Here is a 25,095-nt window from a genome sequence, read left to right on the forward strand (position 1 = left end):
TGTTATTTTGTGTTTCGCAGAGCACATTCTGTAGAAAAGACCAGAAAGAGATTGGTTTAAAAAACAATATTATGGCAATTCTACTAAACCAACCTGACCAAAAAAAAAGAATTTATTCAGCACAAAATGATCTTTCTAGGTGCACTGTCTTTCAAATGCAGATGCCAGTACTCAGTTCTCACAAAAATGGAGAGTCTTGGTAGATCTGATTATGGCAGATTGCTCCCCAAAAAGGGGAGTAGTGTGTAACAGTGTAGTTTTAGTGACACTGAAACCAATAGAAGTTTTTCCAATGGTTTCACTGGGATCAAGTATCAGTTGAAGAAGCTGATTTCTAAATCATTTCAAAACAGTGAGATATTTATTAGATCTATATTAATTATTCTCCAAACTCTCCACATACGTTCACATTGACACATACATTCATTAAAAAAAGAAGTATTACTTTCTGTTCCAGCTAATTTTTTTTTACTTTATGCCACACACACAGGACTTCACTTTTCAAGACTTGCAAAGCTGAGAGGTGGAAGCAGGTTGTTCCTCCCTCCCTCCCACCCATCCCCAAAGGCCTGATGACTCTCCCAGCCAAGAGAGGTTGGACACAGGTCCCTCAGCAGTCTGCCAGTGCCAGCATGTCAGTTAGACTCATCCCTCCCTGCCCAAAGGGCCAGGTTGTGCTCAGCTGCAGCGCTCCAGCAATCTCTGCACCAGTGCAACGATTATTTACTGGATTTTTTTTTCCTTTTTATTTGAAAGAGCAGATATTAAAGTAGGTCACCATCTTTTCTATTCTGTCATCTCCTGTGGGTGGAAAGTTCCTTAGCTGAGGTAGGCAAGAGCAACAACAAAAAGCAAGCACGCCATTCCAACATGATCTACCTTTTATGCCAACACAGGCATTGGACAAGATTCCAGGAATATGACAAAGACTTTGACAGTAGTTCATATCATTTACTCTTCACTCTCCCTGCAACTGCAACTTACCACTACTGAATACAAAGAAAATACATACACACATTTGTAACACAAGAAAAAATCCCCGTTATTTTCTTCACGTGTAAGTAATTTCTGGTGAAAATAGACATCCAGGGACCAGCCCTTTGCTGGGCACAGCTCGCTTAGAGGAGATGGCTGCCACCACCAGGAAAGTGACCCAGAAACTTGACAGGAAGGTCCACAACGAAACTGTAGAATGGCACCATGAAATCTCAGAGTTAGGTCAAACCATTCAATATATTTTTCTCTATCATTCATCTATAATAGTTCACTTGGTTCTACCACTTAAGAAAAAGATATGAAAAGCTGCACAAGTAGAACTGGAAAGTAGCCTTGATACTGGACAATATCAAGACAGATCTTGAGAAAAGAGGTAATTGAGTACTGCCAAGATAATAAGAGACCCTCTCTGGCCTTCCATTATTAACACTTCAGTTCAAGTGTCAGCATTATTGCTGTGAATATCACTGTGTCCTTCTTTTCTTCAAATATGGACTCTGGAAGACTTTAATGCTCCATTTAAAAAGAAAACTTACATTACTAGCCCTCATGGACACAGAGAAAACTTTGAAAGCATCACCTGAAAGCATGTCTCAACATGCCCCCACAGGATGAAAAACCAGATGTCAAATGGAAGGAACACCTACTTTATTATCAATTTTATTAATGTCTGTGCTTTACTCTTGATTAGAGACAGAAAGATTAAAAAAGAAATAAACATTGTTTTGCTCTTCTTAGACTTGTTGACTCATGTTTTTGAGATTTATCTCCAATTGTAAGGATTTGAAATATCTTGAAAATGGGAGATAAACATCTACATTTGCAGAAATGTGGAAGCTGGTGCTTCACTAAATTAACGCCAAATTGCAAGATGTATGAGGAAATCACTTGCAGGCAATGCCGTGACAAGAAGTACCCTAGTTTGGACACCCAGCTCTGGTGTCTTTCTAGAACCCCTGCATTCTCAAAAAAAAAATTCTTTTTTTTTTTAAATCTTGCATATTGAAATGTACTAGCTATTCTAATATTGTTCCCATTATTGGTAATACTAGGAACAGCAACAGACTTAATTTGAAAGAAAAGAAATGCATGTTTTGTAATGCAATTTGCAGCAGTTATTTTCTTCCTGAAAATAATGACATGAGTGAAAGTTTCTAAAGTCTGTCCCACGCTTGCACTGCTATATCAACAAACAGCTCTTCGCAGTGTCCATATAAAGCAGACAGAATATCAGCAGCGAAGCCAGATTCAGACCCAGAGCATTTCAATGACCAGGCAACCCAACCAGTCATTGAAGTAGCTAAGAGCAAAGCGGTACTGCCATGTGGCAGCCTGTATTTATAACCTCTGTATCCCATCTAGGCATGAGCTCTTCTCATATGCTCATTCTGGTTTACTATTTCTGTTCTATACAGAAATAGACAATGGACTTCATTCAATCCTATTGTTGTTTTTTTTTTCTGTGGGCTGACTTTGGCTGATTTTGTTGCACTATTGGCAATTTTACTTATCCAAATATAATAAGGAAGAGTGAGAACCTAAATGATTGATAGCAGCGCTCATTGAAATACTAGTGGTGTTAGGAATTAGTGTGTTCTCTCCCTCCTTATAATGATCCAAAATTCAAGACTCTGACAAAGAATAAGCACAAGGGAGGGTCTGGCTCATGCCTTCCTTTTCAGCAAATGCATCCTTGGGAATAATTTAAATATCGTATTTCAGCCTTATTTTACACACAGAGTGGAGTGGAGTGGAAAGTAACTGCTGGGTTTGTATTGAAGGCAGGGGGTATGGTGGGAGAATAATTTTGCTAATCTTTCATTTCGGTCTAGCTGAAGTTCCCTATATCCATGAGCCCAGAAAGAGCTATTGCCTGTTTTTCACACCAAATGACCTGACTCTCTGGGATATCTTTGAACAGCATTTCTTTCAGCAGCTACCTGACATTGCCTTTTGGCAAGTTGTCCTAGCTGAGTCCTAGTGAATTATAAGCATTGCACTGGGACATGCAGGTTTCTACAAAAGAAGAAAGCTTCCTTCTTGCCTGGATGCCGGAACTCAGTCTCTGATTTTATACGGAGGGAGTAGTGACAGGGTGGAGGGTGAGAATCAGTAAATGCCTATGGCTGTGAAACATTTGGAAACACTTGAGCACAAGCACTTTTCCATTCTTACCCCCTCTGCTGCTTTCTCCCAGTGCAGACAACTGGCGAGTGAAAGGCTGAGATGAAATCCTGAAGTTTCCACTTCGTGAAGAAAAAGGGACATTTCCAAGGAAAGCCCAAAGAAAACATCTTCCTCAGCTTTTCTTCTCTCCCTTTCACCTTTTTGAACTCAGTCATCATGTCATATTATGCAAAGGAGTTTGGACTCATGTTTTTTTCCTCCTTCCAACATAAATCTGTTACTTACTGCTAGCCTGAAGTGAGTGTGTCAGTCCCCTGTACCTCAAGTGCACAGGCCCTGCTCTCAGACACTTAACTCTCTGCCTCCCCACCATCCCTCCTAAGGGATGTGAGGGAAGGGGACACTTCCCTGCTGGATGACAACATAGTGAGTTAGCCCCATCTGGTTTGTGGTGTGGGGTACACAAACTCACATCTTCCCGTCATGTGAAAGGAGTGACACTCAAATCCAAAGTCAAATTCCCTACTGCAGAAGTGGTTCAGTAGTTTCTACCTGGAATGTATTTGAAAAAGACAGCAGAGACCTCACTTCAATGTCTTACTGAAAATTCAAGGTCTGCACCATTGCAGCATATTCCCCCTCTCCCAGTCTAATGTGCACAGTCAGCACTGAGATTCACTCCAAGCCTCAGTGGGGAACTTGAATCCCTTGACCTACTGGCCCAGAGAGGAGAGTGTAACCAAGTCACTCTGACAATAAACACAGAAACTATTAATAAGATAACTCTCTGGCTCCAGCAATCTCAGCATTTTAGACATAAGGAGGATGCCAGGTAAAAAGAATATAGTAGTGACAAAGGGTTAAATAAATGTGAACTGGGCAGGATCCTGCTACTGTGATTCTTTTCCATTGTTTGCTATGACGTGCAAGCACTTGGCTGTGCAGAGAGAGGTTTTAAGGGGACCCAGAATCTGGGAATACACTGCTTTTAAATGGCTAAAGTTGATCTTTAGAGATAGTGTTCCTGCCCACTTGATTGTTAATACTTCAAGGCATCCATATTTTATGTAATCTCAATTTTAATGCCAGCAAAACTTGATTACAGAACCTCTAAAAGTGAATTTGCAGAAGAGGACAGTGCAGTTTCCTTTTTTTAGTAGCACTGACAAAAGCAGGGGAGGGAGGACTTGGCAGCCAGCAGGTTAGAGCCTGGCATGTCAAATAGGTACTAAAGAAGGTTATCAAACTGGTGTAAATGCTGCACAGAACGTTACCTATGTCCAATATGTCCAACTCAGGACACATTTGAAAGGGTGCTTGCTACAAGGGGATTAGGACAGTGGAGGGTTTGATCCTGTTCCCAGAAGCAGCAGCCAAGTACACCTCATTCAACACTAGAAGTTGTGAAGGACACAGAATTAAAGCTGGTAACCCAAAGGGAATGTGTTCTCCTCCTTAGATTGCTACGTTTTCCTAGAGGGACACCATTAAAATAGAAGGGGTGGCTGCAAACACACTCTGACAGCCAGTACATCTGAAAGGTCAGATTAGATTGAGCACTTAGTCTTTATCCATTAGCAGAAGCTAGTAAATCAGAGAGTAGCAATGGCCAAGAAATAGCTGTGTCTTTGTAACTTAACCATGTCTTAAACCAGATTGAAAGGGCTCCAGGAAATCTGAGGGCTCTAGATAATACTCTAGATAATGTGAGAGCTGCTTCTCCATGACCTATTTGATAACCCTCCGCACATAAGGATGTTTACAGGCTGGGTGGCAACTCAGATATTTAGTTGTGCTGAGATGACAACTTTATGAGGTAAGAAAAATAGCACAGCATTTTATTGTTGTTGTCATCGGATGTGGGTGCAGCTTTGAAAGGTTGCTGTAGCAGTTCTGTCAATAGGACTTTTTGGAAATAAAGATTTTTCTGGTTAGGTCCCAGGCTGCATTAATTGTTTGGAGGGTGTAATTCTTCATCTGCTGTTAATAGCTTGCTAGAAAAAAACAAGACATGAAGTGTTCTTGGAACAATCTGTTCTAAAAGCCTAGGAGTACACCAGGTGGAAGTTATTTTAGAAAGGTTTTTGCTTTGAAGGGCTGCTGAACAGTCCAGTGTTTGTGTTTGGTGTGTCCCTGCTCATAAAAGCTGGATATTTTCAGGGTATAGCATAATGGACTTCTCTCCTAGACTTCTGGCTTGCTATTCTCATACCCTAACAAGAAGCTCGCATTTGTTGGCATGAGAGCACATGCAGCGTTTTTCTGTAGTCTCTAATCACCTTTCCAGTTGTCCTGTCCATTAGAGGCAATGGAGGTACTCCTGGAATTCAGCAGGTTCTTCCCATTTGGAGGAAGCAAAAAGAGTTCCTTTGGATGTACAGGGAAACATAATTCTCTTACTTTCTAAAATGCTTTGTCTCATTTAAACAGTCTGCATGGATATGCCTCCAAGCTTTGTTGTCACTTTTATCTGTTATATGTCCAACTCACCCCATGGAATTGAAAAAGAAAAAAGATAAAGAAATCAAAAAGCTTCCTACAGTTGAATATGTTGAACACCTTTGAAGCAGATCTTAATGTTTATTAGTTCTTGCTTTACCTTGATTTTGAAAAGTTAAAGAAAATTTCTTTTATATTTTTTGTGTGAATTAGCATTCTGTTGTTTTTACTTAATATGTCTGATAATTAAATTCTATTTCAATTTATTTTTAGCAAATCATAGAACCATAGAATAATTTTGGGCTGGAAGGGATCTTTAAAGATCATCCAGTCCAACCCCTCTGCCATAGGAGAGGACTATATTAACATGATGCCTGGAGAAAGTCTAGTATAAGCATTCGCATTTTTCTCACTCTGTTTAAAGAATCTTCAGCAGTTTATTTTAGCTTCCAGGAAATTAATAGCAAATTATCTTAGATGATTACATAACACTATAATTCTTCTCTATTTCTGGGGCAAAGAACTATACATTGAGAAAAATTCTGATGTTTAATTACATCAAATGTTCAACACATTATATGAGAGGAACCTATTTACCTTCTGCTCCTGCAATAGCTACATCCTTTTTAATATTTCTGCAAGGTGAGGGAGTATTTCTTTTCATATTTTACAGTTGGTGAACTGATTCTCAGATGGGCCAAGAAATTTACCAAAGTTCATAAAGAAATCAGTGGTGAACAAGAAACCAAAATGAGCTCTCCTAGGACAAGACTAGCACTTTAACAATGTCTGACTTTGCCCTCTGTCCAACATCCGCTTGGTTTTATCTATTCTTTCATGAACGTTCTGTTGTTCTTATAGTCAGAACTTAAAATGTTTTCCCCATTTACAGTGTTTGCTCTCTAAAGAACTTGTCAAAGTCTTTTGGTTTTCTTCATCTTTGAGTGAGAGGGCAGTGTTAGAAGTAGCAACCATTTAACCTTCCCAGGATATATCCCTCTTTTCCTAGTTCCATGCAAGCATCTCGAACTACTCTGCCAAACCCCATATATAGCAAAAGTGAGAGAAAGCAGGGAGTGTGTTCCCTTCTACTCCACCAGTTTTGGTGCACACATAGTAGAACAATCTCTGTGCGTTGGTGGTGGTGCAGATTTTCTTCCGGTCCCACCCCTTCTGTGAATTGGCAATGGTAGCCCCAGTTTCCTGCACTAACACTTTGAAACAGCATGTATTTCATGAGCAGTACATCACCCACTGCTTGGGAATGGTGATACAAAGAAGAATCCGTCACAGAAAGCAAGCAATCTGCTACTTTTTTAACTAAGATTTAAAAGAAGGAAAAAAATAAGGAAAAAAATCCATATAGGTCTTTCCTCTCTATTTGTCTGCTTCTGAGGAGTAAGCATCAGAGCAGATCTTCAAGGTGCTCACCCCGGGGAGAGGAGGACAGTTTCTGAATTTCTGTCTGTGGCCCATGGAAAGGACAGCAGCACAAAAGAGTGTGGGTGATATACCACCTTAACTTTCAATCAAGCCAAATTGAGAGCCCCATGCCTGAATGCCCTTTCTGCCATATCAGCCCAAAAAGCTTATGGGAAAAGGGGGGACAAAGACAGGAGAGCAGCCTGCTCTACACAAGGAACAGTAAGGAAAACTGTTGTACACGGGCACATCAGGAGAGCTGTTGAGGGAAAGCAGCTATATCCACTCAGGATAGCAGTCGTGCTCCAGAGCCAGGAAGATGGGCTTGGCTGCTGATAGCCAGGTGGCTCTGTGCCAGAAAGCAGAATTGCAAGAGCTTTACACCTCAGTGTTTTGGAGAAACCAGGAAAGGGTTGGGGTCCTAGTAAGTTCTTTCCTCAGGAGAGAACGTAACACATAGGCAAGAGCTGTGGGCCTAAGCTCTTTCCCCAGTGCTGGGAAGATCTCCCAGAGTCCTAAAACATCATTGTTACAGACCAAAAATTACTGATCCAACTGAATGATGCTGTTGCTAAGCAATCCAGTCACTTTGTTCCCTCTGTATGTAAACCACATCACTTTCCTGAAGTTAGATGCAGGACATAGGCGCATTTGGCACTGTCCACCGCCAGCTGAGTCCTCTGGAGTCTTCAGGACTTTGATTCAGACTCTTTTGTTTGGCAAATAGGAAAACTGAACGCACAGCAGTCTGCACCAGTTGAACCTTTATTTGCTTCACACATAAAGCCTATCTAATGTCAGCAAGCAAGGAGTGTTTGTGAATGAAAAGCTGCACACACATCTGTTGGTTTTAAGAAAGGGGATGGCAAAATTTTCTTATCCTCTCATGCTCATGCTCTTATTGTGGCAAGTATTTTAAATGTCAGCTCCTCAGGATTATCTCAGAGCTGTATGACCAATTCCCAAACTATGTGCATCACTGGGAATACCAGTGGTTCCACAGCACATCCAAACTCACCCTGAAACACTGCAAATAAAAGACTGTGGGTTTAGGATTGCTTTTTAAACCAAACGTTTATTTTAAAAGATAAGAGAATGGCTATTGTCAAGCTAAAAGCTGAAGAAAAAATTACTATATATATGGTAGTTTTTAAATGTATCAGTCATTTATATTTCTTTATGAGGAAAAAAAATTGGCTGTAGTTGCAATCAGTCTTAATTCATTCTTTATTGCTGCTCTGGTTCTGTGTTATTTGAGCTGGTTTAACTGTTAAAAGCGTTTCAAATGTTCACATGGTCTGCATTACATTACAGAATAAAAGTAAGTACAGCTCACCAAATGTAACTTTCTGAAATGTAAACCACATGAATTTGATTTCTTTGTGGTACAACTTTAATTGGGTTCAGAGGTCTTTTGGTCTTACCTGTCTATCTGCTCTCTGATGGCCTGACCTGATAAAGCTAATACAAAGAATCTGCGAATGTGATCCAAACTGATTACCCTCAGTTACAGTACATGGCTTTATTCTTGACAGTAACGGCCCTTTAGCCTGGTTCATTCTGAGGCTGCAAGTTTGAACCCTGGAGCCACCACTGAACTGGGAGTAGAAAAGTCACAACTTATGTTAAAAGATTTTTGCCCTTGCAACTCTGTAAGATGAGAGAACGGGAGGGAACAAGAGCACCTAAGTGCAACAATAAGTGATCATGTCTCCTAGAAAACCTGCATGAGCATGCATGCAGATGTTTGCCTCACAATGCCACAGCAAATGTCACAACAGAGAATGCATCCAACACACTATGTAACAGAGAAGGAACTGTGAACAGAAATTCCAACAAAGTCTGAAATCTTCAGATACTGATCTTAAGCTGATTTCAGATTGCTGATTTTTTCCTTTTTTCCTATGCTGTGTTCCCTTGATGAGTCATCATTCACTCATCAACCCTCCTCTCTGTTGCACTATGTTGTGCCATATGCCTTGCTCGAGTGAAACAGCAGAACTGCTGCTTCCCACCCAGAAAAACACATCAATATCTCAGCATCAACATGGAAGGCACTGTACAACAGGTACACTCACCTCATATCCTGTGACCCAACTTGTAAACATAGACCTGTATCAGCTTGTGGGAGCAGATCTGGAATTAAGCAGACAGCTCAGGAGAAATGTAGGTAGAAAAGGAGCAGTGTGCTGAAATACTAAAAGTCCCTTTGCCTGGTTAGATGGTTTTCTTGGTTTTGCAATGCACTGCCTTGATTTTGAAAAAGTAACATGAAAAAGATTCACAGTGCCCATAGGTCTTGGAAGAAGATACCATAGAAAGAAACTCTCAGCAGACCCAGTAATAAAACATAACCCAATATGGAACATTACTCAACTGAAACTTCCACTGTAATTCATAAGTTTCATTTAAGTAAGTAAATCAGTAATAAGTAAAAACATTACAAGTCATCTAGTTCTGGTAAATTACATTCTGTTTTTCCTACTGGAAAACACACACACACACACACACACAAACCCTTTCAAAGCCAATGTAGCAAAATTTTTAGGCTAATATTTTAAATCCCATTCCTCAAAGCTGTTGTTTTTGTCATTTTTTCTACAGTTCTATTACTGAGTATTGTTCTGTACCAGTAGAACTGTCCTCCCAAGTAATTTCCACCGGTGAATATATGAGCAATAACAAATGAGGTCCCTTAATTATTTCCAGGTTTTTCCAATAAGCAGTATTGGACAGAGAGTTAAGAGCTGTATTGCCATCATGCAAATAACAAGGCAGGGCCTGTAAACATGGCAGGGGCGTCTCTATTTTCCTGTTCGTCTAATGGGCAAGGGGGAGGAGTAAGAAGAAAATTTATACCTCAGTGGCGGGGTTTTATTGTAACACAGAACAGTTTTTTTTGTCTTAGAGTCATTTACACCCTCTTCAAGGACACAGCTTACAGCTTCCCAACTTGGTCATAAGGAAAATTGAACATTTCCAAGGATGCTTCTTCCAAAACAAAAATTGATTTTTTTTTCCCCTTGAGGTTTGAAATGTGGTTTTGTGCTTTTGTTCTCAATCCCTGTTTTCCTTTATATATGGGATTTTGCTTCCCTCTGCATTTATGGGTTCTGCTTGAGTCCAATATTGTTTCTAGCATTTGCTTTATAGGACTTAGGGCCCCACAACCCTTGATTTGCATTAACGTGCAACAAAAAGCTCCATGCTACTAAACTGTGTACAGAAAAAGACCAGACTGGAAGGGACCCCAGCTTTCCCCACAGAGAAATATAGTTTAACTTGATGGATTCTGGAATGAACTTTGCCTATTATGTTTTATATAGATTTTGAATAAATCCTCTGAGCCACAAATTTCTTATTGGAACAATAGAACTATATAGAGGCCAGGGGAAAATTTGGAAGCAAGTATGGATTTTATTCCCTGTCATGGAGCCCAGAACCCATATCTTTCTCCACATCCATTTAGTATGGCACAAAAGGAACTCACTGACTCCTTTCTCCCAACTTCCTTTGCTACTTCACAGTAGAAATATTATTCTGCTTCCTCTTTTACTTCCCTATGGATCAGAAACAATTCAACAACACTCTAGGTCTCTTTCCTCTGTGGTCCTGGAGCAGACTGCAGAGAAAGAAGAAATTAAAGCAGACTAAAAAGGCAATTAATTGTAAAGAGGCAACATTTTCACACAACTCTTCCACTTGATGTCTGTATTAATAGGCTCTGATTAGATAATCTACTGGCTACATATCTTCAGTCTGGACTTAGTTTACTACCTGTGCCATGTAATCTCAGAGAAACAAAACCACTCAAAACAAGCACAAATTGAGAGAAATAATATAAAATCTGTTCAAATTTGATCTCCTTTGATTATCAGCGACAGTTCATGTCTTCAAATGTTGTAGCTGTATATCAACCAGAATCAGTCATCCATACCAGCCTGTTGAGTTTAAGACTTTCTTATTTGAATATTTAAAAACTACTGCTGCCTTTTGCCCACTTTCTTTATGTTCATTTACATCTGCTGCACAAAAAAGCTACATCAACTACTCACATCAATAATGAATTAATGAAGTCCAGTATATCCAAAGAGAGATTCCTTCACACACATTAAGTCAGCAGTTCATCTCACCAGGGACAGTTTCCAATAACAGCTCAAAAACACTTGCTGAGAACACAAGCTTCAGCCATGAGTACGTCAGGAAAGCTTTCTGCACGCAGCTCTGTCCAGATGCTCCAGGAGAGCATCACTATTCAGATTTTTATATCTCTTACACATCTTTCTATGCAATACCTGGGACAACCCTACTGCATGTTCCAAGCCAGGGACTTATGGTATGAGAAACCACGTGTCAGAAAAGGAAGCCAGATATTCAACTGTAGCTAGCACTTGCTTCCAAAGTGCTTAAAGGGTCAGAGGGCAGCACCTTGCAGCTGAATTGTAGTGGCTGATCACTCTCTAGACACCTCAGACAACAGCTTATCTAAGATATGACAAGCAACATCCACCATACAAGGACTAATATGTTGTCTAAATGTCCAGCTGCAGGTGTGAAAGGGAATGCTCACAGCAGTGTGAGCTGCAAGCCCAGGTTAACCAACCAGGAAACCCAATTCATTACTCCAAGAAACTTCTCAGTATGTATATCTATTTGTATTCTTTTTAGGTCATCTTACTATCAAAGGTGTGATCACCCTGTCTTTGTCTATGCAATCACAGATATTTCTATACGGAGGGGGGGGGGCAATGACACGGTGAGGGGGGAAGAAGGAAAAAGAAACCCTAAATAAACATGCTTAATGCTGGGAATGCTGAGAAGAACAACATATCTCTAAACAAACACTGAATGGTTTTCAAGGGAAATTGTGGATTCCTCAATGTATACAATGATCCCAAAGATGTCAGGTTGGATTTGAACCCACATCAGAGATCTTTAGGGACTATTGGATGTGTGTAATCACTCTCAAAACCACCATGAACTGAACAAATGGTTCAGAACAACTGCTCTGCTAAGTTAGAATTAACATATCCGACTTCTAACCAATTCTAGAAAATTCTCAGTTGCTTGAAGAAGACTTACGAAGATCAAAAGGAGCACCAGAAGTATTTCTGTGTAGGATCATTTGATGCTAACCATGCCTTTTTTTTTTTTTTTTAAATCTCACCAAAAAAAAGCAAGAGATGAGGGAACAGAAAAGTATAAAGACACAAGCAAGACAGGTTAGAAAATGAACAATAAACACAACTTTTTCTTGTATCACATATGCATATGTGTACACATTGCATTTCAATCTGTAGGGTTAAAAAAGAAGAAAATTGCTTTGAGCCCTCACATTTACAGCAATAGTGAGCCTGGCTCGTATAGTTAGAGAACTAGATAAAAGTAACATAATATTCAGAATTCCCCAGGAAGTGCATTCAATTCTCTTAATACTGTCAAATAAGCTAGGGATTTAGATTTCACTCATTTTGAGAAGTGTTCACTGCAAACATTTTATTACCTCAACAAGTTTTATGGACCCTATCAGAACAGCTGCGATTCACTTCACTTGCAGCAGAGGAAACTGGTAATAGCTCAAAGATTGCTCCTTTCATTTCATAAACCAATTAGGACCTGGATCCTATGACTGGAGTAACACAACCCCTTTTTTTACTGGCAAAATTCCACTTCATTTATGTGAGCTCAGAATAAACGTCTCTGTTGGCAGAATACAGATGGTCATAGCAGCAAATGTTTCTAAAATACACTCTCTAATTTGTTCTTTCTTCCAAGGAACACTCTTCCTGCACTCTCAATCTACCTGCAAGTTCTGTCTAGCCGTCAGTGCCTTGTTCAGCTCAGCAATTTTTTGCTGAAAAGTGCTGAGAGAATTTAAACTTATGATTTACCATATGAAACTTTGTTAGAAGGTCTCTAAAATGACAAATTTATTTAAATTATTTTTTCCTTCTAAATCAAGATTAATTTCATTTTTTTAAAAGAACTAATTTTCATGATGTTGTCGTCTTAGATTTATCTATGCCCTTGATTTAAATTGTTGGTATTTTGGGGTTTTTTTAGACGGCTTTTTTTTTAAATGTGTATTTGGCCTGTCCATAAGTATAAACAGAACTATATAGTCCCTAAATGGGACTATACTGTACCATTGATTTTGAAAACTCAACTCATCAGTTAATAAGGAGGCCTACTTTTATAGGTGGTAAAATAGGATCCATATACTTTACACATAGTCTATAATTTCCCCCAGGCATTTTTCTCTGAACTATAGTAATTGGTTTTCATCCAGGCACCAGATTAAAACAAACAAACAAACAAAAAACACAAAACAAACAAACAAAACCACAAAAATACCAACAAACAAACACCAAAACAAAACAACAAACAAACAAAATTTCCAACCATTCAAAAAAAAAAAACACTGGCGAGACAAACCATGTAAAATCAATGTGTTGTCTGTTCAGTACATCAGTGCCAATTCCCTTCTTGAAATAGGTACAAACATAACTTCTCAGTGAGCAACTGAAGTTTTATTAGAGTTGTTTGTCTTCCCTTTTTACTCACTCATTATAGCAATTGTGCCACACCCAGCAAACCTTTAAGCCCATCTCTGAACTGATATGGTGTAAGAGAGCATCCCAAAGCTTGCTATTTCTCTGGGACCTGTGAATTATGCTCTTAAATGAAAAGAAATTAAAAAAAAAAAAAAAAGCCTTACAACAACCTAAATCTGTATTGTTCGAGTTAGAGTTTTACTGTGGCTTAGTTACCTGTCAAACAGGCTGACACTTGGATAAAACACATACTGGAATCATGCATCAGGGCATGTTAAGTGCAAAGCCTTGATGAAGAACAGAGCTATGTGATTTAGCTAAGCAGAGAGAGCTCTAATGAGCTTTTTCTGGTCTAGGAAAGCTTGATCTGTCATATCAAACCCACTGCAACTCTGAGATCCTCTTCCATCCAAAAATGATTTTACATCTGTTTTAGTTCAAAAAGTCATATAAATCAGAAGCTCTGCCTATAAATTTTGATTACACCTTTAAAGATTTATACAGTGTGTATTAGATATATATATATATATGGGAGGTATGTAAGAGATATCAACCACTAAAATTAAGGAATAAATGCTAGATTCTTCAAGTTCTGTATATCATATTTAAGTCCTATTTATGACTTTCTCTGATGTGAGAGCCAACCAATGCCTATGAAAGTCCAGTATTTCTGTTCATATACAGTTATGGGTGCAGTACACTATTCTGACATTTCTTTCCTATAGTTCTTGGGTGGGACAAGCTTTTCAGGACAGAAAGATCATGATCCATTTCTTAGAAACAACTTGCATGAGAATTGGCTTGAGTGTGGTTTTGCTGCCTATCTCAAACGACCATCAGGAGAGGGCTGGTTTCCCTTCATAATGAAAGACAACAATCCTAATGAGAGTCAGTGGCCAGTAGATCACATAATATCCCTGATGCTCTTTTTTGTGTGTGTTCTTGCTGTGAGAAAGCAACATTTCTAACAAGTTTAGGAATTCTGTCAAGTAGAAAATATGAAGCACAAAATACTGTGTTCATTAATAAATTTAATCAACATGTATAACAAGCGCATAAATTTCAAGTAACAGTTGACTTAAGTCAGATAAGAAACACACTAAGCTCTCTCTATTCCAGGTTGACAGGCTATTTATTACCTAGCTAATGATCCTACTTTCAGACCCCCGAAAGTCACCTTGATATAGGTTGGTACTTTCCAGCCCCAAACTAGACCTTACAGTAAGAAAGAGTTTTTGGAAGGCATGGGAGTGTGTGGCTGGGGATGGAAGAGAGAAGTTGTGAACAATCACCCCTGTGCCTGACACACAGACTAGTGCTGTTTGCTCTTTTTCTTCCTGACTCAGCAGTGTCAGGAGAGATTGAGTCAGCTGGTCCTGAGCACGCCGATGCAAACAAGAGAGGAGGCTGGGGAGCAGACAGAGCTTCTAAACATCACAGACAGAGCAGCACAGTTTGATCTGCAGATCAATGCGTGGACCTGGGCAGCAGCTTGCTAAAACGGATGAACAGCTTGAACGGATCCATCTCATTTTCTCCCTCATCACCCTCTCTATTAAATGTAAGCTATGAGACAACTTGTTTCTGAGAAAGACACTCTTGTAATTATTTCCTGAGTAATTCTGAGCTTCCCAGAGGCTCGTGGCCGCGCACAAGTGGCTTGATGGAATTCCGTGTTAAGGTTGGCCAAGGTAGTAGAAAGGACTATAGAAAACATATCTTAGCATAAACAGAAGAAAAAGAAGCAGGAACATTAAGCAGCAATTAAAACCCAACTTTGAGTACAAAGACAGAAAAAAATAAAATTTTGACAGAATGACACTCTCAGATGCTCTCTCTCTTCCCACCAATCCCTCTTCCTCCCCGTCCAGTGATCTAACTGATGTTCTTACATCCTGCGCAACCAAGACTGTGGAATGGACTTGATAAAGTGACTGAGTGGTCATTTGATACTTCATCTCTCACTGCACATTTCTTCTCATCTCACAACACACTGTGGTGCTTCAGTTCAAATACATAAGTTGGAATGGAGGCTTTTATCTCAGATTTCCTGGAAAGGGAATTAGCCCTTGAATTTAATAAATGCACATCATTCCATGGCCTCTTCAATGCCACACACTCCACTAACTTACTAGGAGCTTAAAGAGAGACTTTTTCTTTTACGTACAAAGATCCTTCTCAGTCATCGACCTATTTCAAGTGCCTTCTAAAACTAGCTTCATTATGGAAGGGCTTCTGCCCATGATTGTCTCTTATAGGAGTCTTTTCTGTTTCATCAAGCTATAAAGGATGATAGCAGTATTCTCTGAGAACTTAATCAGCAGTTGCAGTCTCAGATATCTTGCACTACCATAAAAACCCTGTGCTTGCCACAGAGATGATCTATCCTTTCGCCCCATACTGAGGAGTTTAAGACTGAGAAGCTTTTTTTCATTTTCCAAATCGCCAAGACCAGTCACAATGAGTCTGCTCTTCACTGTGTCACCAAACCTCTGTTAGTCCCATTACAGGCAGTTTTCCTGACTACTCCATTTCCCACATCCCTCTGTTTGAAAGCGTTAAACCCCATGAAAAGACGATAAACTGGACCCACAGAGAGACATATGGCATCATGAGAGAGAAGAGAGAGGGACAGGAAGACAGTGCAGAGATATTAAAATGAATACTGCATGTGGGGACTGAAAGGCTGTTCTTCCGCTAGTACCATGCTTCTTCAGTACATCAAGGCACCAGAGACATCTTCCAAACCCCTTTTGTTGCCTTCTCCTACCTGCTTGTATTTCACCAAATGTGGTTGAAATTTTCCCCTTCTGATGCTGTGCCAGAAGACCACCTTATCTCATTAAAAATGCTCTAGAACACTAAAAACAGATAATCTACATCACATTGTTAGTGCTTTATGTTCACTTTGAAGCCTGAGTTCACTGAAACTCTCTCTCTCCATTTAGTACAATGTTAACAACTTGCTGCATCTGTGACAACCCTCAATCCTCCCATATTCTCTATGAGCTGCAGAGCTGTACCAGTGAGTTTCAAGATGGAATAATTACTAGTTATGTCCAATACTAGCTTGAAAAACTAGTTTGAAAGGAGGTTACCTTCTCCAGGAATGCTGAGCTGTTAGGTTGCAGCTACCTGCAGTATTTGATAGTCTGAAAAACACATCTTTCCTAGCAAAAGATGTTTCCAGATAAACCAAGCAGCACACTGTGTTGTGACCAATTTGTCTGACCAGAATTTTCACACATTGCTATATACTCAGTCACAGAAAAATGGAGTTATTTTAAAAAAGAAGACAAGCACTGCTATTGTACAGCTTAGTTCAGAGTCCCATATCTCAAGCTGATTCAGCTTATCTGCTCTTCTATACCTATGACAAATGTATGTCTTATATCATTTTTTCTTCCCTTCCTCCATATGCCTTACTGCTTTCCCTCCATGTATCTTATCTCAAAATGATGTGCTATTAATCAGCCAAAGACACCCTTCACTGCTAAGTGTTCCTCAACTGATTTTTCATCGGCACAAGTAGTTACTAGTTACAGCATTCCTCCCACACGCTGAAGCCTTGGCGGAGAGAGAGGAGGGATGGCAAGGAGGTTAGAGACTGCCTTAGCAAATAAATACTATCTGAGCTGCCATTTTGCTGTAATGGTAATGTTGCTCTTTGTTCTCAACAAAATACACACGATAAGAGGGAAGTGAGACTGCACTCAGTCTTATTTTTAAAGTTAATAAACTTCATGCTCTTCTCTTTTTTTGACTAATCTGGCTGGATGCCTGTTCAGTAGTATCTGAGGCTTAATACCTGAAACAATGTGTATATATGTGCTGTGCCAGTAAGGCTTGCCCAACAATGCTCATTCTGTCCTGTTTTCCCATGCATTGTGTCAATATCGCACTTTATATGCAAGACCCCAGAGTAGGGGATAGGAAAAAAGAGAGGCATGGAGGGAAGGAGGGAGAGGGATGGAGGGAGAAAGAGGAGAGATGAAAGTAGGGAAAACTTACATCCCTTGGGAATGTCAGCTGCTATAAACTCGCCCACTCCTCGCCATGAAACGAGCTGTGTGCGGGCACAGGTGGGTCCCATTCTCTATTACTAGAGCCCAGCCTATGAACAGGGGCTAAATGAAGACTTTCATTGCTGTTCCCTGTTTTCATTGGAGTAAGGCCATCATAAACATTTGCAGGTGGCTTGGCCATAGTCTGACACTAAAATATTTGTGGTTGTGATAAAAATCAGAATATTGCTACAAGATGGTTCTATATAACCTTTAGGGCTTGATCCTGTTCTTACAGAACTCAATGAGAGTTTTACCCAATTGCTCTCTGAGGGTTTTATTGCTCATTAAAAAGCATATTCCCTGGAACAATTCTTCATGGTAAGGACTCATCTGCCCTTTGGGGTAGCTTCGGATGATTTAAAAAAAGGAGAACCCAATCAAAACTCACTGATTTGAGCACTTCAGAATTTGGGCTTGTTAAACAGCTGAACCATCTCAACTTTGTAAGGCCAAATCGAAAATACCAAACTTTGAAGAACTCAAATATTTTCTGAATCCATCTGGATTTTTCTTCAGTTGTCTATACCAAAACCATTGTCCAGTCTGTATTCCTCATGAAAGAGTCTTGGATACAATTCTTAGCACATTTGGAAGGATAAGATGAAGATAAATGGAAATGACAAGATATTCTCTTTGAAAAAATAAAACACACCACAGAGAAAAGACTGAAGGAAAAGAGGACAAACAAGGATGCTCAACACTTTGGCAAGTAAATGAAGTCGAAAATGTAGCAATTATCTCCTAGGACACACCATGAACAAAAAACAAAACCTCCTAGGAAGAGGGAAGAATGGGGAACAGAGTATGTTGGGAGTCACACCATAAGTCTCATTCACACACCAACTCACACAGAGACTAAAATGCTTGACAGTTGCTTCCCAATAAAGCAGCTTTAGACTCAGACTTAGGAAACGTTTGTGTGTTTCAGTCACAGGGAAGAATTAAGATATGTCATGACAAAATTTCCCAAATGACACACACCACTGACTAGGAAAAGGCCTTTTTATCCACAACCCCTCTAACTCTGGAGATTCTAATCACCATGGCCCCAAACCAACACAAACTTAAAACCTGACTGACAGGGTCTTGCAAAACCACACGCAGTTTTTTTCTCATTATATGGAAACAATTGTTTGGAAGCCAAGTACAGTCCCACATAAAACACCTCACCACTGCGTATTAAAAGTTGTTTGGGTTTTTTTAATGTTTTTAATTAGGATTATAATTACCACTAGACCTATTAAGTCACAATTTGAACAGGAGCTTAATCATCTTTAACGCAAATAATGGCATTAGTTAATGTTTTTCTTTCTAAAACTGTAAAAGAAAGTGTTTCTTCCTCCCTCCCTCTCTCCCAACCCCCGTCCTCATTCTGTCCATGAACAGAATGAGACATATATAAGACAAACACTTTCTTGGATTCATAGGCAAATTGTATTGCACACGAAATCTCAGTGAATACTGTGTTTTGTTAATATGTAACACATACAAAGGCACATCTGTCAAATATGTTTACCTGACCTATCCTATCAGACTTATGCATTAAGAACCAAATCCTGAAACAGTAGTAAAAATGAAAATAGAGGAGCTTGGCCAGGAGCAAAAAACTGGAGCAGCAGACGGAATCCATGTTCTGTGCATGACTGGGTAACCCTTCCGGAGAGGTCAGTGCCCTGGGCCATCCCTGCTACCATGGAATACATAGAGCCTGTGGCCTACATCCTCCCCCAACCACCAAGAATCTTGAAAGAAAGCACAAGAATAACTGGATTTTGAGTTTTCAGTTTTACTCTGAAGGGACTGCAAGTTGATCATCAATTATTTAGATGATGACTGGAGACAGAAACTGCTTTTGCACCTACCATATAATGGATGTGACCAAATTACAAATTATAGATAATAAATCTAGACTGCTGCTTCTTTCTTAGTCCACTAATATATCTTTTTATCCATACATTTTCATGCGTAAAACCCCCCAAATTCTCAGAGCCATGTGATGAAAAACTATACCCTCAAGCCGTCTGGACAGTTTCTGTAGAATTAAAAACAAGTTATTGTGACTTCGAGAACCTCATGCTTGCTGGAAGTAACCAAGTGTACAAAACATGGATGGTTTTGTTCACACAGTTCTCTAAACATGAGCACAGAGTTGGCATTCAAAGCAATACAATAAGCATCCATACTGTCAATTTATGGTAATAAATATGGATACATAATCATAGATTGAGCAACTGTTCACAGAGATCACTGTGCCAAACTCCATTTATTTTTATGGTCTTTTTGTCTTCTAGTACTCCTTAATTAAACAGAGTACATAGAAAATAGCCCAATCCCACAGAGCACCCTGAACTCCCGTGGAAGGAAGTGAAAGGATCAGCTTCACAAACACTTTTTCTTTCCAGAGCAGTTAGAGAAACATGAACTTTGAACATAAGATAAAAACAAAAAACAGGATGGAGAATGCAGACTTCCCAACAAGTATAGCATTCTGCCCTTTTTGAACCAGAGTGTCAAGTCTGGAATAACCTGGCCATTCCCTCACAGTCTGCAACACAGGTTGCAGGGGTCCTTGCTGCATGCTGGCAGGGTCAAGTGCAAACACTGTAACCTCAAAAACCACAAGAACAACATCTGGTCCTGCATGCAGCTGAACTTTAAGAACCATGAGGGCAACATCTGGACCTACATGCAGCTGCTGGAGCCAGAGAATGGGAGAAATGAGAAAACAGAAATGGACTCACCCAATCTGTCGATTTGTGGAAGGTGCTTGTGTAATGACAGAACTGGACTGTGGAGATGGCATGGCTTGTTGAATCACAACGCTGGTGTCATGGTTTGGCATTCTTGTGTTTGTCAGCTGGTGAGATCCAGGTCCTGCCATCGCTCCTCCAACTGTGTTATGCATGGAGATATTCTGCGAAAAGAAGGGAAACGGGAGATGGCAAAAGAAAATGAAAAGAAATAAATGTCTTATCTTAGTTTTCTGTTCTACAGGAGTACAATTAGAAATCTGAAAGTATCAACAACATGGATCCTGGTAAATCTCAAGTCAATAGATCTTGTTATAATCTACAATGATAAAGAAACAAAAAATAACTATTTATACTTTCAAGGGCAATATAAACAGAAAAATACCCTCAAGTTGACTAATCACTCTTCTGTGATTCTGTCTTGTGATTTATAATGGGGATATTCAGCACATATTCTCCTAACTGAACACCATATGAGTGCAGGATACCTTGATTTACTGCATGAGTTGTTTAGTATGTACTAGGTCTGCTTAGACTGACAAGCAAATCAAGTTTTACAGTTATAAAGTAACAAACAGTATCCCATACATCATGAAACAGCCATTTCTATTAGCCTCCTTATATTTTGTAGAGCAATAATATCCCAGAGGGTTAGAATAACAACACTGTATTTTCACATATATAACCTTTGCTTCAGGTAGTTCAGAGCTCTTAAAAGGTTCTTACAAAAAAAATTTCACAGATATCTCATATCCACTGAGCAAACAAGCCACAAGAGACCAGGATACTATTAAGGAAGGAATCATGGAATAAGACTTCTCTCCTGTTATGGCTGTACATTCAATACACACTGCTGCTAAACTGCAGGGTTTGACTTGGCCTGCATTTAAAAACAAATAAAACTCTCGAGCCAGAGATAACCCACAGTGTATACATATGAAAAGTATGGTATCCTTGAGAGCATTATTTTTCCTTTCAGGCATCAACATGTGGATTGTTAGCAGCAAGAAGAAAAGAAACTTTCCATTGTCACCTCATGCTAGGCTGAGGAGAAGGGGGAAAAAAACACCTTTATATGCACACTGCCACCAAGACTCAGACAAAGCATCTCCCTCACCACTGCAATACTCAGGATTAAAAAAACCAAAGTTATATTTCATTCAAAACCCCCACAAAAAAACCAATAGATAAAGTTGGTGAGAAAGGAAATTCAGAGCTCCGATAAAATGTGGAAGACAGAAAAGGCAGACAATATGTTGAATCCTAGACCTAAAAGAAAGATTGTATTCTGATATTTCTCATGGGAAAGGAGAGCTGATAATTAGAGGACCCAAATTAAAAGCATTATCTGTCATTCCCCTCTCCCAGTTTTCATATATTTCATGCGATTTCCAGGACAGTGTGGACACAGGAATCTCTGCTTCTTTTACAGGAGTTGTTCCACTCTTCATTAGCACATAAAGAGGCAGAGGTGCTGCCTACAGTCGCATGGTTAGACCACTCACACAGAATTAAGAAGACCCAAGCTCTGAATTCCTCTTCCAGTAAATAATTTACACGTTACAAATCAGGTCTAGAAGCTCCTTATTCTCTTAAGTATTCACTTAAGGAGCATGAATTGCAAGAGGAAGCCAGACCAAGGACCTTAACCCTAATTTATCATAGCACAGTAGTATGTCATGACCATCAGGCAGTAACCTTAGATATATGGAAACTTTTCCAAAAGAAATTCTCCCTCTTCTACCACATTCCTATTTAAATGTCACTTCTTCAACAGATTACTGTTTTCTGATGAAAAACCTAGTCAGTTTAAAATATATATATATATATATATATATAAAAAAAAAAAAAATCTCAGAATTCACACTTGCACTGACTTTTTTGATCATTACAAGATTTTGCAAAAGCAGGTCTAATACCTATCCATGCGCAAGTAAATATTTTAATGCTATCACTTCCTGAAGCTTCTCCTTTTATATCAGGTACCGGTGCTTCAATTAAAACCTATCCATATGTGATATTTACTTGTTTCAAAGTTCATCCTCATTTAATTTCTCCTTTACACTGCCTCCACAGTTTCTGAATGCTCCCAATTATTTCTGTATTGCCTGTTTGCTTTCAGTAGTATGTTTAACAGAGCAAATATTAAATTGAGGAGAGGTATACAGTACTTGTACCTCTGTATATATATGGGAGCAGCAAAGATGAAAAGCATCAGTCACCACAATGAGTTTGCTCTGCAGTGCCTTTGCCATTGCCAGCACACACGCCTGCCTTGTTTCCAAAGAGGGCTGTCTGCATGGGGCCAGAGCATCGGCATGAAACTTCCCAGGATTCAGAAAGCCTTTCTCTGGGATTTGCCAAAATTTTTACTGGACTTTTTTGTACCGTGGCAGGGCAGAACTTGAAGATTTAATATCTGATGACTGTGCTCCTAGATTTGGTATTTTCTTTTCCTTCTGTTCCCATTTTCTCTTATAATTCCAGAGCTCTCTAAGGTACGAACAGTATAAATTATGATGGGTATGGAAAATTTTGCTTGCCCATAAGACATTGTAATTGTTAGCTTACATGCATAAACTTGAAATACAGTTTCAAAGTTGTTAACAATTCCCAATAAACTGCCTGTTTTCAGAAAGCAGGCTAAATAAGTGATGCATGGAAAGCAAAAGCAGAACGAAAATCTGTCAATGCAGAGATCTATTCTTCTCAGTAATGCAACTGTTGTTGGGCAGAAACTATACCTTTATGCTTCCAAGTAAAAGCCTGAGATTTCCCAACAAAACATCAAACTCAGCATGACTTGACATTCATAAGAAGAGGATTTGGCCACCTCAGAATAATTTACATTGGTGAGATGCCTGTGAATTTAAAGAGAAGTTCAAGCAAGTTCATACTTTAATGACAATACCTATGCTTTGAAAAATGACAGTAAGGTAATGCACAATAGATCTGACACTAAGCCTATCTGATCTCCTTGTACGCATCATGACATGCAGAACGACTCTGTATCACCAGCACAGCAAGACTAGGCTCGTCTTCAAAACTCCCAAAATGGCCTTGCTGTGTGGAGCTCTGCATCTGGTTCTGAATGGGTCTGGATAGGATATTAATGAGTCCTTGAAGGCTCAACTTTTGGCCCTTACAGAAACAGGAAAAATTCAGCAACGTTGGCTGAAACAAAGACCTCCACTTTATAGTTGAATTGTTGCTTGGTTAGGCTGCTTCCGGCTCTACTTTCAAGGAGTTCTGCATGCTCTTCCAGCAGGGATCCAGAAATGACATCTCATTTGATTCCCCTTTTCGTTATCCTCCAGCTCTTAAGCCAAAGGTTAAGATTATTTGATACTAGGTGGAGAGCTCCCAGCATTCCAGCTCAACGTCTACAGGAGCAATAACACATACTGAGTTCTCCCTCTACTTTTAACATTCCCAGGACCCATCTATACTCTGAGACACACACATGCTCAGAGTTTTCTCTAATATCTTCACAACTCTGCTTCAGCACTGGAAGACAGCATATGAGCTTATTATTATTATCTATTTTATTAAACTGAACGTAAGTGTTCACACAGGGAATAGGCCACCCTTATATCAGGAGCTGTAGAGACACAAAAGTCATCCCCTGCTCCTAGAGATTAATTTAGTGAATCTTAATTATGATCCTCTATATTAAGAGAATTTATGTCCTTTAGGACTAAGTTTCATCCTCACCCAGTCACTCCCACTGAAGCAGAAACTAGGATTATAACACTGAAGAGCTTTTATAGAAATGTTCCCCTCGCCCATGTGCTCATGCAGTACTCTCCATCAGCATTTAACATTCAAATAAATAAACCAAAAAGCAACAAACCATATCCACAAACCACTTTTAAATCAATGTGCTTATTCTCAACCTTTCCAGCTGCAAGTGGAAAGCTAACAGATCATCATCTTAACTTCTCCCCAGTTACACTTTATTTCCCATTTTAGCTTCAGACTTTGAAGAAAACATTTGAGCATTTTTCTCCCACGTGCAACCATTTAACTTTGGATAGGCAACACACTTTTTTTTTCTAAAGGCTAGAAACTTCTTGAAGTCATGCTTCCATGTTCTGGTGGAGAGGATTACACATCACTCCACAAGAACACACACCCTCTTGGCAAGCACAGCAGAGAAATTACGGATTCGCAGACACAGGGAAAATACATCCCATGACTCCAGACAGTCACCATTTGCCCTAAACTCTGTTTCTTCCAGAGAAACACCCATCCATGTCACACAGCACCACCTGTGTGACCCATCACCATGTACTGAAGTCAAAGGATGAAAACAACCGATACATCCTTTAGGACCTCTTGTAATATGAGCTTCAAACAGAGTTTGTTTGTGATTTTAAACTATAAGAGCTAGTTTCTGAACCAAAGTCAGTTTTTATTTTCCTACTATCCTTTTTTAACAGTGAAGTTTAGTAAAAATTACAAACAACAGTTTTATACAAACTGCAGACTATTCAAGATTGGTTTGTGTAAACTTTTAGATCAATAGATCTGTCACCTATAAGCAGTTGTACATAGAGGTATTTTACAGACTATTACATAAATTCTCAAGTCAGAAGGCATTTGTCATGAAAAAAATGAAATAAAAATGTAATTAATTTTAACAAAAACAAAAGCACTTTTTGCACTTTTTTCTGTTTTCTGCAAAGAGTCATTTAACTATATTTTCCTGCACAACAACTTAAAATATTTTTCATATAG

At 39.3% G+C, this 25,095-nt stretch overlaps 1 protein-coding gene and 1 long non-coding RNA gene across 11 annotated transcripts in view; one reads left to right on the forward strand and one right to left on the reverse strand.

Moving 5' to 3' along the window:
- The window catches only part of CREB5 (cAMP responsive element binding protein 5), a 257,188-nt gene that overhangs the window by 155,355 nt on the left and 76,738 nt on the right, over positions 1 to 25,095 (reverse strand). For all 9 annotated transcript variants that reach the window (XM_051808309.1, XM_051808310.1, XM_051808303.1 and 6 more), the window contains one exon: positions 20,347 to 20,519. In XM_051808309.1, coding sequence (XP_051664269.1) covers positions 20,347 to 20,510 — 164 coding nt within the window. In that variant the 5' untranslated portion in view covers positions 20,511 to 20,519. The remainder of the gene's footprint in view (positions 1 to 20,346; positions 20,520 to 25,095) is intronic.
- On the forward strand, positions 8,432 to 15,360 carry LOC127480334 (uncharacterized). 2 transcript variants are annotated; one of them, XR_007907837.1, is made up of 3 exons: positions 8,432 to 9,052; positions 14,658 to 14,725; positions 14,885 to 15,360. It is a non-coding gene; the product is annotated as an uncharacterized LOC127480334 (long non-coding RNA). The 2 variants fall into 2 exon arrangements; XR_007907838.1 differs by having other exon boundaries at positions 14,888 to 15,360.

The sequence above is a fragment of the Manacus candei genome, unplaced genomic scaffold (genome assembly GCF_025592945.1).
Source record: "Manacus candei isolate 608988 ecotype Guabito, Panama unplaced genomic scaffold, ASM2559294v1 h1tg000072l, whole genome shotgun sequence".
In the NCBI taxonomy this organism is placed as follows: Eukaryota; Metazoa; Chordata; class Aves; order Passeriformes; family Pipridae; genus Manacus; species Manacus candei.